This window comes from Felis catus, chromosome B4 (genome assembly GCF_018350175.1).
Source record: "Felis catus isolate Fca126 chromosome B4, F.catus_Fca126_mat1.0, whole genome shotgun sequence".
Lineage (NCBI taxonomy): Eukaryota > Metazoa > Chordata > Mammalia > Carnivora > Felidae > Felis > Felis catus.
Genome location: NC_058374.1, coordinates 22,248,869 through 22,264,509, shown reverse-complemented (window position 1 = coordinate 22,264,509; position 15,641 = coordinate 22,248,869). Strand labels below are relative to the sequence as shown.

The 15,641-nt window shown below is 46.4% G+C and overlaps 1 protein-coding gene across 1 annotated transcript; it reads right to left on the bottom strand.

The window, feature by feature from the left end:
* Nucleotides 1-11,609: 11,609 nt before the first annotated feature.
* On the bottom strand, nucleotides 11,610-14,428 carry OTUD1 (OTU deubiquitinase 1). The gene has a single exon (XM_003988183.6). The coding sequence runs from the start codon at nucleotides 14,282-14,284 to the stop codon at nucleotides 12,833-12,835; it is 1,452 nt and encodes a 483-aa protein (XP_003988232.5). The 5' UTR covers nucleotides 14,285-14,428; the 3' UTR covers nucleotides 11,610-12,832.
* Between the last annotated feature and the right edge of the window lie 1,213 nt (nucleotides 14,429-15,641).

Sequence of the window (15,641 nt, the reverse complement as noted above, 5' to 3'; positions counted from 1 at the left end):
TTTTGAGATAGAGAGGATGCGAGCAGGGAAGGGGCAGAGAAGGGGAGAGGCAGAACCCCAAGCAGGCTGCATGCTGTCAGCGCAGAATCCAAAGTGGGGCTCGAACTCACAAACTGTGAGATCATGACCTGAGCTGAGGTCAACAGTCCGATGCTCAACCGGCCGAGCCACCCAGGCGCCCCTATTCTTTTCTCTTTCTGCAATCCAGCTAGCTACCTCTTCTGCTTCCCTGGAACTCAATGGAAGAAATCACACACACAGCCTTAAATTCAAATATTACCATCCCAGGCCCACAAATGTGTCCAATTTCCAGAAGAAAGAACCTGATTAGTGTAGCTTCAGTCAGATGTGTATCCCAGAGTGGTGAGGGTGTAAGGCTTCCCAAGGATTGATCCCTGCAAATGCGGGCAGAGGGAGATTTCCAGAGAAAAGGGTAAGAACTGAGAAAATTGCATTTTACAACATTTGCCCCATTTAAAAGATGAAGAAACCAACGAAACTTCAGGGAGAATAAGGAACTCTCCCTAAGGTCACAGACTACCAGGGGGCAAGGAAAAGATCTTAGCCCAGATCTAATCTCAAATCTCAACCATTTCCACTTCTAACAGAAGTGGAAAAATATCTAAGATACATGTATTTTCTATAATTAGCATGCTTAATTCTATAAGAAAAAGTTGAAATTACATTTTAAGCCCAAGATACATCAAAGAAAAATACTCCCTTGTTTTACAGTTGACCATCTTTCATCAAATTTAACTTCTTCCTCCTGCCTTCCAATATCTTCTATAATGTAGCCCCACAACACCTAGCCTGGTTTCCACACTGCTCCACAGGAACTCTTCGCGGTGACGTCGGACTGTTTTTCTACCGATCTGAATGCACCTCAGTCACTGTCACATCGGTGCGTTCAAGGGGATGGTCCCAGAGTGGCCATCCCCCTCCCCCTTACCATTCCAATCCTTTCTCCCTTCGGAGTTTCCTGTGAATCCAGCCTCTTCTGTGAACCTCTTTGGACAACTCAAATCTCACTGAATTTCCGCTTTTCTGAACCCCAAGAGTCAACTCATTCAACAACAAAAAAATTTAATACGTTTGTATTCTTAAAATTTCTTTTCTTATCCGCCCCCCACTAGGCTATTAATTTCTTAAGAGGGGGGATGACACCTTGGTTTGATTCTCCAGGGGATCACTGAAACCTTCTGGTCATCTGAGTACAAAATGTGTGTGAGGGGGTATGAGTTTTCCAACCCCCATCAGATGCCTCAGTGATTAACCAGTGACTACCATCGTGGGAGCTTAATCATTCCAGGGTGGAGTCAACAGCCTGCTAAGACCAACGGATTCTTTTCTCTGCCATTTCTCCTAGAAATTGCAGTTACTCTTATGCCCTGAGCATGTGTTTTGATCTGTGTAGATGAGAACTGAATCTAGCTTCATTTAAATATAGACTGAACATAAATGTATTCATTGCTTTCCGGCCCGTTACACAGAGGTCTCTCATGTACGTCAGTTTCAGAATTCTACACTCGTACAAGAACTCAGGTCTACATCATATCTATATCACACCATAGTATTAAGAACAGTGCTGCACGGGGGCACCTGGGTGGGTCAGTCAGTTAAGCGTCTGACTTCAGCTCAGGTCACGATGTCCCGGTCGGTGGGTTCGAGCCCCGCATCGGGCTCTGTGCTGACAGCTTGGAACCTGGATCCTGCTTTGGATTCTGTGTCTCCCTCTCTCTCTGCCCCTCCCCTGCTCACGCTCTGTTTTTCTCTCTCTCAAAAGTAAGTTAAAAAAAATTTTTTTTAATTTAAAAAGAACAGAGCTGCACAACTAAAACCTGGAACGCAGAGCTTACAAGAATCTGTAATATATTGAATTTTCTCCGTCATCATTATTTTTATTAAGTTCTATATATTCTTACTTTTGAAAGTCAAATGGTTCAACACAGCTTAAAATGAAAAACAGGGGGTGCCTGTCTGGCTCTGTGAGTAGAGCGTGTGACTCTTCATCTCAGGGTCATGAGTTCAAGCCCCACGTTGGGTGTGGAGCCTACTTAAAATTTTTAAAAATTTAACAAAATTTAAATGAAAAACAATAGTCTCCTGCCACAACCTTCCCACCCCCCCGAGGCAGCTGGTTCCACTCCTTTAATCTTTATTCTGGCATATGCCTCCATAATTAAAAATAATGTGTTGACATTATTATGTGAATTACTAATACAAATGTAATTTACGCTCATATAAATATATAATATAGTTATATTTACTAAAAATATTTTTAAACTTCTTGGTTTTTTCTTTTAAGATAGTATATATTTTCTATTATGGAAGATAAGATTTTAACTCTGCGACATTATATATATATATGTGTGTGTGTGTATGTGTGTGTGTCTGTATATATACATATGTGTGTGTGTGTATATATATATACTTGCATCTATGTACATATATATATAGGCACTTCCCCTCCCTTATCTTCTCAGTTATTTACTTCATTTTTTTGCGAACCCGACATCCAGGCTGTACATTTTATGTTATGCAGTGATCTTTCATAACTGAGTACAAACATTTGGTCTTTTGGTTAGATTTCCTTTTCTTATACAATTTTTTTGTTCTCCCTAAAAGTAATGATTGTCCTTTTTTCTTCTATTTGCTTGGTTTTCTCTGTTTTTGCCACTGATCTGTCCCCAAACCGTTGTCAGCTCCCCTGACAACACTCATCCAGCCCTCAGTGGCCAGAAGCCCCGAGCTGTCCTGTGCCAGCCTCTCTGTAGACCCGCAGCCCAGATGCCAACTTGGACATTCCTTCCACCACCAACCAGTATGTGGCTTCCCTTTATTTCAGGTGAGATGGAGACCTGTTTCCTAGATCCTGTGTCTTAATTTCCCTTGGTTGGCACCCTCGTGTAGGGAGGACTCTTGCCAGTAGACTTCTGAGAAAGGCTAAGGTGGTGGTACCTTTTTTGAGACTTCAGTGTCTGAAAATATGTTTATGCCACTCTCATTCTTAATAGTTTGGCTGGTCTAGTAAATACTGTTTTATTTCCGCACTACCCGAGATCTCTTGGTCACCTTTCCCTCGGTAAACCTCCCACGTCTCGGGTCTCACTTTTCCAAGATAACATCTAGAATGTGCCCCTTGGCTGCTGGGGTTGGGGAGGGAAATATGTAGCCTAAATTCTTCCAATGACACGTACGTGGGTAAGACTTGGGTTCCGAAGTCAGCAGTGTGAGAGGCGCCTGGGTGGCTCGGCAGTTACTCAGTCGACCTCTGAGGTCGGCTGGGTTCATGATCTCATGGTTCACGAGATTGAGCCCAGCGTAGGGCTCTGCACTGACAGCCCGGGGCCTGCTTGGGATTCTCTCTCTGCCCTTCCCCACACACTCTCTGTCTCAAAATAAATCAATAAACCTAAAAAAAAAGTAAGCAACATGAGAAAGTGGCTGTTTCCTTTTTTATTTTTTTTATTTTGTGGTAGATTATGGAGGCGGCGACCTACTCTGTGGGGGAGGGATAGCTCGATACAGAGCTGACTCATCGTTGTTGTAAGCTGTGGTATCCGGAGAAGTGTGGTAGTGTGGATGTTTTCTCAGGTACAGTCCCCACGATGGTCTTTGGGTGTGGGTCCTGGCAACATGGTGTGCAAGCATGCATTCTCTTACTTACCAGAAAAGCCCATAAACAACCCAAACAATGTAACGTCAATAAACTTCTTATCTGCTTACATCAACCGTATAGATTCTGCTGTTTACAATGAAGAATGCTGATTTGGCTGGGTATAGAATTGTAGCTTCGAAATCATTTTCCTTCCGAATTTGCAAAGCATCGTTCGATGGTCTCCTGGTTATGTTTCTGTTGGGAAGTCTTAGTTGAGAATCTGTTGAGTTCTTCTGTTGAGAAATGACTTCGTTTTCTCCTCGAAAGCAGTGAGGCTATTTTTTTAATACCAAATACTTTGAAATAGCTATTCAAAATAACATGGCATGGGTTGCATTCATTGGGCTGCCACACACAGTTGTACATGTTGTGCACTGTACCACTCTGGGGAATACTATTCCCATAACATTCACAGACACAACCTATATGGCCGTCCATGATGACACTGTGGACATCCTGTGGGACCTTACAACCTAGAGGTTGCTATCCTTGAGCTCTGGGAAATCATTGGTATAACCTTTCTTTCTCAACCATTGTCTTCGTTCTATCTCTGGAATACCTATTAGTCAAATATTGGGCTTCATAGATTCGTTTCCTCATTTTCTTATCGGGTCTCTATTTTTCATTCCATGTCTCCTTGTACCACTTTCTGAGAGATTTCCTCCACTTTATCTTCCAAACTTCTACTGAATATTTAACATCAGCTATGCTATTTTTAATTTACAAGACTTCTTTTTAAAAATAGCAGCACTCTGTTCTCCAGGATCCAAGATCTTATCTTATTTCTCGGAAGAGATCAATTAGAGATTCACTCACTTTTTTTTCTCCTTTTCGATTTTCTTCTGTTCACTGCATCCTTTCCTTTCTCTTTCCTTCTCATCCACTCTTCCTCCATCAATTATTGGGGTCTCGTGTTTATGTTAGAGACGATATTAAAAATGCCTGGCGATCGATGGCATTGGTATTTCTGAGACGGAAGCTGTTTGGAATATGTGTACAGTGTGGCTTCCCTCTGCATGCCTGCTTTCCTGAGGATCCCAACTGAGAGTCCCGGAGGTCTTTTCTCCTGATCTAGTCTATTTTCCCCCCGAAAGAAATCCGCCTCGGGTTGGGTGTGGCAGGCAGGGAGAGGCGAAGCCTGAGCAGCCAGTATTCTCAGATCGGAGTGCAGGCAGTGGCTCCACACTACTGCGTGCGATTATCCCGAGGGGTCCATGAGGCAAGCAGGTAAAGCACCGAATTTAACTTACGATTGTGAAATCAATGGGACCAAACGCTCCAAGAAGTGTTTTCCTTTATTTCTCTCATCTAGTCAGCATGTTACTGTGGCTTGCCCAGGACACCTTCTCGCCTAGATGGACAGAGACACATTGACCAATATTCTTCCTTGGTTCTTTGTTCTCTAGACATCACACAGAGCACTATCCTTCTCTTGGGACAATACGTTCCTGCAGGCAAGATAGACAGGCAGCTAGATAATTCGGATACAGATACTTGCATCAGTTATGGCTTTCTTTACATCAGTTACTTTTTTATTTATTTATTTATTTATTTATTTATTTATTTATTTTGGACAGAGAGAGTGCATGCACAAGTACGAAGCAGAGGAGGGGCAGAGAGAGACACACAGAACGTGACGCAGTCTCCAGGTTCCGAGCTGTCGGCATAGCTAGCGCCTCGTGCGGGGCCTGAACCCAGGAACTGGGAGGTCGTGACCGGAGCCAAAGTCAGACTCTTAACCAGAGGAGCCACCCAGGCGCCCACACGTCAATTACTTTTGATGAACCCCTCACAACGCTTTGCTTATAGTACAGCTCTCCTGACTCAGCCGGATGACCGCCCATCTCAACAAGAACGTTCGTGATCATCTCTTGGGATGGGTTGTGCTTCCCGCTGGCGGCTCTGACCCATTTATGATGATTCTTATTAACCTTAAGAAAGTGATTAAGAATTACAAGAGGGAAGCCTCATCCTTAAATTTTAAATATGACACTTATATGGAGCCGCTAGTCCACTAAGTACCCACTAATGGTGTGAGTTCTTCCCCCTTCTTTAGGTGTGGTTTAGACGTTTTCTTTTAAAGACTGAGCAAATTAGTAAAACTAGTAAATTAGTAAAAATGAGTAAAGATCACCTTATTTTAAGCACAGAAAACTATTCTAAAGGACAACCAGGCAGGAATTATAAATAAAAAAGAACTAGAAAGTAGAGAAAGGGAGGGAAGTAAAACCAGCAATATCCCGGAGAAGCAAGATCTATGAAAACATAAGAGGGAAAAGTTTTATATATTGTTCTCTCTGAAGAGACCCAGGACGTGTGTTGAAGGCCAGATTTTCAAGATATTTCCGACATCCTACAAAACAATTAAGAATGGAAGGGAAATAGAAAAATAGCAGCCTTCTTAAAACAAGGAAGGCTTTGCACACGTATATATTTAACCGGTGGCAAACACATTGTGGGAGAGCTGATAAGGAGCCCTCCGTGGCAGCCACTATTAATTCAGTGAAGCAAGTTCATGCATATTTTATTCCCAGATACTGCCTTATTATAATTTTCTTCCTAAAGATATTGTAACCCTAAACCATTCCTGTCAAAAAAAGATTTGGAAAAGATTGCTATTTTTCTGCCAAAACCCATTTACCCTTCCTCTTGGGAACAGTCTGGATGGTATTTGCCAGTTAGATAAGGCCATATGATGAAATTCGGGCCAACAGACAAGAGCAGAAGCGAAGGGTGCTACCTCAGGGTGTATGCTGTTTCTCTGAGCTACGATCCAGACACGGTGGTGGCCCAGCTTGGATCTTGCACATCGTGACCGTGTCCTGGGGAATGTGTCCTCTGTGGAGCACAGCCGGCCTGGACTGCTCCCTTTGGAACAGTTAAGCGAAAGAGAAGTTTCTCTCTGTCACAGGCTTCGCTTAACTATCTTAACTATTAAAATCACACTGTCTATTTCTGTAGGTTCCTGTCGCTTTCTAAACTAGTCTAGCCATCTCTCTGCAAATTGCCTCAATTCTGAGCAGTACTGACTTCTGCCAACAGCCACCATCAACAATATGGGAAGGTAATGAAAAATCTGTCCGAGAAAACTACTTTATATTGAAAAGTGTTGGGGCGCCTGCGTGGCTCAGTCAGTTAAGGGTCTGACTCTTGACTTCCGCTCAGGTGGTGGGCTCGTGGTTCCTGAGTTCGAGCCCAAGGCTGACAGCGCAGAGCCTGCTCGGGATTCCCTCTCTTTCTCCCCCTCTCTCCTCCTCCCCTGCTCATGCTCTCTCTCTCAAAATAAATAAATAAACTTAAAAAAAAAAAAGTGTAACATACGTCTTAAATCGCTCTTCTAATTCCGTCCTAAAGCCCTGTAGGATAAGTCGTGTTTGAGGTTTCTGTTTCAGACATCTACTGTTTATTGAGATAAGAGTATTGTTTAGAGTTAAAGTTAAAAACAAAATGTAATTGTTAACGCCCCTCCCCACCCCCAGGTCTGGCACTTTCGGGCAAGATGACCAAGGCGGTGAAGCGACGGCTGAGAATTGCCTCACGGTGTTCTTCGCTTCTTCAGTCCTATTCTATCATCAGTACGGTTCAAATTTCACTGTAAGAGACAAAAGGTGTGAATGTTTCCTGTTTGTCATTAGAACCGAAAGCTTTATTTGAGTTTATTTTACAAATTGGCTGCACGGGTTTTACATGACCCATTGGTTTGAATTTCCTTCACAATTACCTACTTTGCACACCGCCCTTTTGCACTTTGATAGGCTACGAAATACAACCACACAGTCCGCGGTTAAAATTATTGAGAGAACTTCTCATCTAAGTGGAACATTTGTTCTCAATCATCACTTCGAGCGTACGTCACTGAGGCGACCTCTCTACATACTCTCAATCTACTTGACGTCGATATTTGCTAAAAATTCCAGTTCAAAATATAAAATTCTTGGGATGGGGGGAGGTTTTCTCTAACTGCTGTCGCATATAAAACGCACAAATCCCGTTGGGAGTTTTTCCAATTGTCGTTGCCTGAGTTCTATTCAGGTTAATTGCAGAGTGCCTATGCAACCATGCTAATCAATATAAGGGGAAAATCCTTTAAAGAAAAGGGAAGGCCAGGATGAGGAAGACTCACTTATTTACCCAGTGTAGACATAATGCACGCTCATTAAAGGAGTATTAGGGAGAGGCCGTTCGAAAGACAATAGTCATATTTGTACTAGACCTATCTATGTGTACTGTACTTTGGAGTCTTCAATACAGAACTGAAATTTGAATTACTTCATAATCAGCACATCGTGGTGAACCGGAACACTAAATACAAAAAGCAAAGGGAAGACAATGACAGGTACACAAAAAGGATTACATGTGGCAGAGAGGAAGCAAAGTATCAGCCAGGCAATGACAAATCAATTGCAGCTTTGAGGACTAAGATAGTTAGCCTCAAGTTGTCTTGTTTTGTTTTGTTTGAATATGGCACTACGTACATTCCGGGGTCCCTTAATCAGAAAATTCAGCATTTCCAGGATACTACCCACAGTATGCACAAAAGAAGACGGGCGTGCCTGGGTGGCTCAGTCTGTTGAACATCCGACTCTTGATTTTGGCTCAGGTCATGATCCCAGGGTTGTGAGATCGAGCCCCGCATTGGGCTCCACGTTAAACATGGAGCCTGCTTAAGATTCTCTCTCCCTCAGGGCGCCTGGGTAGCTCAGTAGATTAAGCATCCAACTCTTGGTTTCAGCTCAGGTCATGATCTCACGGTTCACGGGCTCAAGCCCCGCGTTGGACTCTGCACTGACAGTGCAGAGCCCGCTTAGGATTCTTTCTCTCCCTTTCTCTCTCTACCCCTCCCCTCTCTCTGTCTCTAAGATTCTCTTTCCCCCCCTCCCGTCCCTCTCCCCTCCCCCCCCACTCTCTCTCTCTCTCTCTCTAAAAAAAACAAAAAGAAGACAAAAATATAAGCAAAAAAAACCTCTCTCGTTGCCCCAAAACTAAAGCTGAGCACATTACTCATAACAGAACATCCTATTCTCAGATTAGAAACCCATTTCCTATTATCCTAGAGTCAATTCTGATAAGCCTGCTTATTGGTGTCTTTAATTCAACATAGGAAATCAGGATGGGGAACCGGGTTTGAGGGAGGAGACAGGAAAGTATAAACCACAAAGACAGAAGTGCGAGCACTCTGAGATCCTTTAAAGTACAAGGGACTTGTGGGACCTCCAGCAGCCTGCCGTGGCTTCACGTCCACATACCCATGCCACCATGAAAGCACTCAGCCATTCAAGGAAGATCAAACTACGTTATTATTTCACAAAGGCAAATTAGTGCACCACAGATTGCTTCTTAAAAGAATTTTATCGAAAGCAGTTTTGTTTTAAATTCTAGACCTTAATAGACCGCTCCATTAGAAAATTCACTTGTGAAAACCAGGCTAGATAGGATTTTACTACTAGTAATCTGATGACAGTGAACGAACTCTCTCTCTGACCTCTACTCATAGAATAGTCACTGACCTAATTTACAGTGGGAGGAAATACACCGATTCTTTTCCCCCAATAGATCTGCTTGCCCAGGCCCCGGTGACCAATGGTGTAAGGCTGAGGCCGGTGCTATTGAACACAACAATCCTAAAACATGCCTGAAATCTGTCCAACGTTTCCTTCCGAATCAGGCTATAGAAAGAAAACAGAACAGAACGAGGAAATGGCGGAGACTGGACTCGAGATGCGTGCAACCCCGAAAGCAAGTCAGAGCAAGGCCCCTGGGCTGAGGCAACACTTTCAAAATGACTTCAGATGACTGGAAGTTCTATTTTTAAATAATTTTCCTTAGTTTAGCTCTCAAGATGTTTGCAAGATGACACAGAGATCACATCAAATTCTGATCTTTGGGTTTCAAAATCTACTTTTTCCATTAGAGAATTAAAGACTTCACTGCCTTTTTTTTAAGTGACAAGCTCAGAATTACTCTGTCAGTGGTAATGCCCCGTAATTGTAGAATCCAATCATTTTTACTTAATTTCACATCCACCAAATATTGTCCCAAGCTCACGCTTTCCTTCAACCCACTCTTTCAACAAATACTTACAGAGCATTTACTCTGCTAGTTACTAGGTTTGAGCGCAGAGACTCAACAGGGAACATAATATATAGTCCGTGCCTAGTGCACTTAGTACATTTAGGGAATGAAATGGAATTCAATGCCATCTAGTTTCTTGGTGACTCTTTGAGATGGTTATAGACACTCCAAAGAGTAATAAGGCCTGGGCTTGTGATTTCATGTAACAATCGTTGAGCGTGACCATGACAGATCTGATACAGACACTTGAATGTCTCCGGTTATGGTTACCTGCATGTTAAATTATCAGAGGTCCAAAGGTTTAAAACCTATTTTTATTCGCTAATACTTTTCCTCCATATGGGCACGCTGAATACCAACCTAACTTTTAGAGTTCAACTTTCTCACCTTTTAGGGAAAGAGGGAAAACACATAAAATAAATTTTAAAAAGTAGTGAGATTAGCTCAAGATCCTCTTCTTTAATACAAAAATTACGGAGAAAACATGGCAACAGAAAGACTGTTTACCCAAGCTGAGGCTAACCAACTTTGATGTTCAAGGAACCCTAAGGCATTTCCTTTTCTTAGAGAATATCTGAAGGAATATGAACCAATCTGGCTGCTGAGAGTAAGTAAATTACATTCACCACATTTCCACCGCTTCAACTGCTCGACCCAGCACTGCTACTAAATATATAAACCTGGGATGACAGCAGAGAATAAATGCTGAGTGTAAGGGAGTTACAACACGACACTTCTTCAAAAAAACAAAAACAAAAACAAAGCGGAGCCAAAGAAAGACAATGGGAAAGACACAGATCTTTTAGGCGAGACCGCTAAAAAAACGCGTTGCCGTGCAATACAATCTTAGGATTCGTTAATTTTTTTTTTTTAAACACACACCTTTGAGAATCTCAGTCGAGGAGTTGGGACTCTAATTCAAAAATGAAACCGAACCCAGAAGAAATCGGTTTCTTCCGAACAGTCATGGGCTTCTAGAATGCTTTTTAGGAAATTATAGCTAATTAGCCTCTTCGTATGTGTAAGTTTTAAGCATATCCAAATTTTATACATGTCTACATAAAGGGGAGAAGAGGAAAGAGCCATATTTAGCTAGGTAATTCAAATAATTTTTCCCCCAAGTTAATCAGCGACGCCATGAGGCAAACCTTATCTTGCCTGAAAAAGCAGAGATGCGTGATTAGTTAACATTTAAAAAAGTTCATTAGTTAACATTTAAAGGAAATTGTCCTGCTAACCCATGGCATTCTTCCAAAAATGTGGTTAAGCAATGAACGCAAGCTCAAATGTGCCTAGACACGTGACACATAAACAGATGCCATTATCAACTGTAAAGTAAAACATCCAAAGCAGCTGTTTTTACTCTACGATAAACAATATACCCCGATTATATATACCCAGGTGTGCTTGTAAACTAAATCCGATTAACACGTGTTAAACTTAATAGATTCCCGTGGTCTCCAGATGCCAGACTGGATAAAAATTAGGGCACTGCTTTGGTTACCCTTTGAAACATTTGAATCTGTGCTGAGAATAAGTGAAACGCAAAACCCTGATACTCAGACGCTGTGCTGGCTAACACAATACCTGCACTTCCCTGTTTAGTAGCCATCCTCTATGGTTTGACAGGAATTATAATTAGAAATAATGAGAGCAATGTCCTCAGTTACTCCACCTTTAAATTACATTTCTCAAAGACTTATCCTCTGAAATGACTAATGATTATCCTACCCTGTTCACGTGAGAACTTAAGAAACCTCCCTCAGAATTCCGTGACAGCTTTACCTACGGAAAAAAGGCACATACGTGTAAGAAAAGCTCCCACAGGTGTCACTTTTGAAATTCAAAGACGGCCTTAGCCAAAAAGACATTGCGAAAGTAAAATTACACATTTTATTCATTCATTCCATCAGCTGAGAATCGCTCTATTGTACAAATACAGCATTGTACAAAAAAATCACAAAATGTTACAAAATAAAAAAGTACAAACTGCAGTACTTAATAAATAGGACTGAAAGTAGTTAAAGTGGAAATCAGGTTGGGAACATTGTTTGACCCAGCAAACCATACAGGATCTGTTTACAGACATTTTTATTTGTACATAATACAGGGCAATCCTATTTTGCCTTCTGAGAGAATTTAAAAGGAATAAAATATTAAGACGGTATTCTCCTGCTGTGAAACAACCGCCACGGTTGATTCAAGGCATTTATGCTGTTAGTTTTTCAAATCTCTTAGTTGAATCCGAGAAGCTCTACAAAGCAGGAGGCTTATCTTGTCACAAAGTTAAAATGCTTCTATAACAAAATGACAAATATAAATAAAAACGGTTCAGAGCACCAATCTACTCTAAATGCCAACCAAAGTACAAGAAGAGTTGTCACTGTACCATCAGCAAACATCAGACTTTCATTCAAGTAAGCTGGTACTATCCCTTAAAGAAAACTCCCACAACCTTCCCTTAAGTGTTTCTCTTTAAAAGGTTTACCATTTCTAGAAAAATAATGATTTCCAAAACAACAAATCTGGTTTTCATCAAAATGGAATGGGCCAATCAGTCTGGTAACACGAATGCATCGATATCCACTCGAAATAATTGTCTAAGAATCGTAAAATTCAAAGTGAACAACATAAAATCACTACTAAATCACAAAACTCTGTTCAAAGTAAGAAACTTCATGTAAAGCGCTTCTCCGGATTTATGCTGGAAAGCCGTCAAAATGGAACACACGTCATAGATGAAGGTACACCAATTTTTAAAAATGTTGTGCAAAAATACATTTGTGTAGAAAACAGATGACCAGGAATGAACAAATTTACACCGTGAGAAACTAGCTTGCAAATTAAGTAGTGCCAACTTTATACAGCAAATGATAAATAGCAGTAGAACAGTAGGATCACCGAAAGCCATCATGAAACATCATTTAGGAGCCCAGCAACCTTCAGCTCTGAGGAGAAAACATTCAAAAAAATGATTAAGGCATTACACCTACAGTAAATCTACTAGGAAGTTTAAAAGTGCTATTACCCTGATTAGAGTTCATAATTCTCCCGACACAAATCACGAATGCAATTCTCCCAGGGTGTGGGTTTTCGGCCACTTCAAGAGCATGCATTTTGTTCAATATACATTTTGGACAGAGATATGGCCATGGATTTGGCAAGTTCCTCATCGCGTTTTCTCTGCACTTGAGTCTGTTTGCACCAACTGTCATACTCTGGGTTAGGATAGGAATGATCGAACACCGCATCATAATGTCCATTACTGAGCCAACTGAGCCAAATACTAGGCCTTAGGGAATCCTCTGGGCCCAAATAGTGAATCATGGTAGACACCGTGGGGCTCTCCAACCTCCCTCCAGTAGTTAAATGTATATTCACATTCAGCATCTGCCCCATGGCCAGCAGCTCCGGGTACCCGGCCCACGCCCCGTCTTGAGCAGCAGCGATGATGAACTCCCCCACGTCGCCCTCAATCAGGGGGCTAAAGTGGTCAAGGTGATCGGCGATGTAATGCACCGTCTGTTCCCTCAGCTCTCGGTGCAGGCTCTGGTCCCCGTACACCGTCTTGCTGACCGCCCGGTAGAGGCAGTTGCCGTCGGGAATGATGTGAAAACGGTACTTATTCCTCTGTCGCAGGTACTTGTCCTGCCTCTCCACCTCCGCCAGGTACAGGGCCAGTTTCTCGTCTCTGGGATCCGACCTGGAGACGATCACCGCCTCGGCCCCGCCGCTCTGGGCGGCCTCGCCGCCCCGCGCCGGGGGCGCCTCGGCCTCCGGGTCGGGCCGCCGTGCCTCGTCCGCGGCGGGAGGGTCGCTGCGGTCGCCCGCCCTCTCCCAGCCCCGGAGGCTCCTGTCCGCCGGGTGCTCCTCGCCCCACGGGCCGGGGCTGGGCTCCGGGCTCCCCGGGGGCGGCGCGGGGCCTCGGTGCTTGGCGGCGGCCAGGGCCTGGCGGTGCTCGCTTAGTCGGAAGTTTCTGTCGGGGCCCTCGCGGGCCGCGTCCAGGCCCGCGGGCTCGGGGCAGTCGGGCCTCAGCAGCTCCTCCAGCAGCCAGGCCGAGGAGCCCCGGCGCGGCGGGACCGGGGCGGCGGGCGCCGGGGCCAGCAGGAGGCAGCGGCCGCGCTGGGCGGCGGGCGCCGCGGCGCCGGGCTCGGGCCCGTGCAGCAGGAGCCGGTCGGCGCCCAGGGCCCGCACCGTGATCTGCGCCGTGGACGTGTAGTGCGGCGGCAGCGGCGGCTTGCAGGACCCGCCGGGCGGGCCGGCGGCGGCCGCGGCGGGGGCGGCGGCCCCGGACACCATCTCGAAGCAGGAGGAGAAGGCGGGCATCTTGGCGGCGGGGGCGGCGGCGGCTTCTCGGGGCTCGGCGGCCGCGGCAGGCTGGCACTCACCGGTCTCGGGCTCTGGCTCGCCGCTGGCGGGGCCCGGGGGCTGCAGCGAGACCTTGAAGGGGGCGGCGGCGGCGGCGGCGGCGGCGGCGGGAGGAGCGGGCGCTGCGGCCGTGGGACCCGGTCCCCCGGCTGGGTAGTGGGTGCAGACGCTGCTGTAGAGCTGCATGTCCCTGCCCGCCGCTCGGGCCCCTTATAGGCGCGGCGAGCCCCTGTGAAGGGGACACACCCTCCGGGCCCGGGGGAGGGGGCCGGCCCGGCGCGATGACCCAGTGCCCCTAGAATAGAAATGACCGAAGGGCCACCGGCCGCCGGCGCGTCAAGAGCCGCAAATAGAGCCCGGGTCCCCGCCAAATTCCTGCTGCGCCACAACGCGCGGTGGGGGCGGGGAGGGGACGCGCGCTCGACCCCGGCCGGCGCGCTCGGCCCGCAGACCCGGGGCGCCGCGCCCGCCTGCCGCTGCTCCGGCCCGCGGCGGCCGCTGGGGACTGTCGGAGGAAGCCGCCCGCCCCGCTGGAGCGCGTCCCGACAGCGAGGAGCAGTGCAGGGCCCGCGGAGGGGCCGGGAGGCGGGGCCGCGGTTGTTTACCTCAGGCCGCGCGGCCGCGTCACGTGGGCCCGTTGGAATGCGCGGCTCGTCGCGGCGCCCCATTCAACAGCGCGGGCTCGCCCCGCCCCCCGGCCCGCGCCCCGCCCCGTTCGGCGGACGCCATGGGCGTGGCCGCGGCGCTGGTTGGGGCGGGGAAGGGGGACGGGCGCGCGCGCGCGCGCGGGCGCGCGGGCAGGGCGCGGGCTGGAGAGCGCTGCGCCGGGGTGGCCTGCGCGGGCTAGGCGTTCCTGGCCGCGGCGGGCGAGGAGGCGGTGACAACTCTCGCCTGCTCTGCCACAGGTTTCGGTGCTGCGCCATCCTGCACTGCGGCTGCGGATTGTGGCGGGATGGGCGCCGCTCAGGGAAGCTACGATGCTTTCACAGCGTGCGTTTCGGAGGAAGTTTCAGGCTCGGAATGGAGGACGGAGCGCCTCCTTAAAACCTGCGTGGCCTCTGCAGGGCCCTGGCACCACTGCCGTCGTTTTGAGTCAGTTGTTTGGATTAAAATGTTAACGTAGCGTGACGCCTCGCGTCCTCCCCAGGACCTTGCTGCCCTGCTTAACCGAAAGCAACTTTTCTGCACCCCCTACCCCCTGTCGACTGGCAAATACATGCATAACTTGGGCGAAAGGAAGCCCTTCAAACAGCCTTTCGAAATACCAAATGCCTAACTACCTCGGGCCCTTGGCAAATAGAGGCGGCTACTAACCGTGGGTCAGAGTCGTGATGCATACCGAGGTCGTGTAGAATAGTGAAGACTTATGCTCAACTGTTGTACCCTCTCTGTAAAATAGAGCTAGAATACTCCTGTGATCAACCGCGGACTGACTTTACAGGAGCGGCAGCTTTTGCTGCATGCTGAGCTTTGATCACGTGCAAGTAACAGGCCCTAAACATTCAAATTGAACCTGGAAGCTCTTCCGTAGCTTTAAGAAATG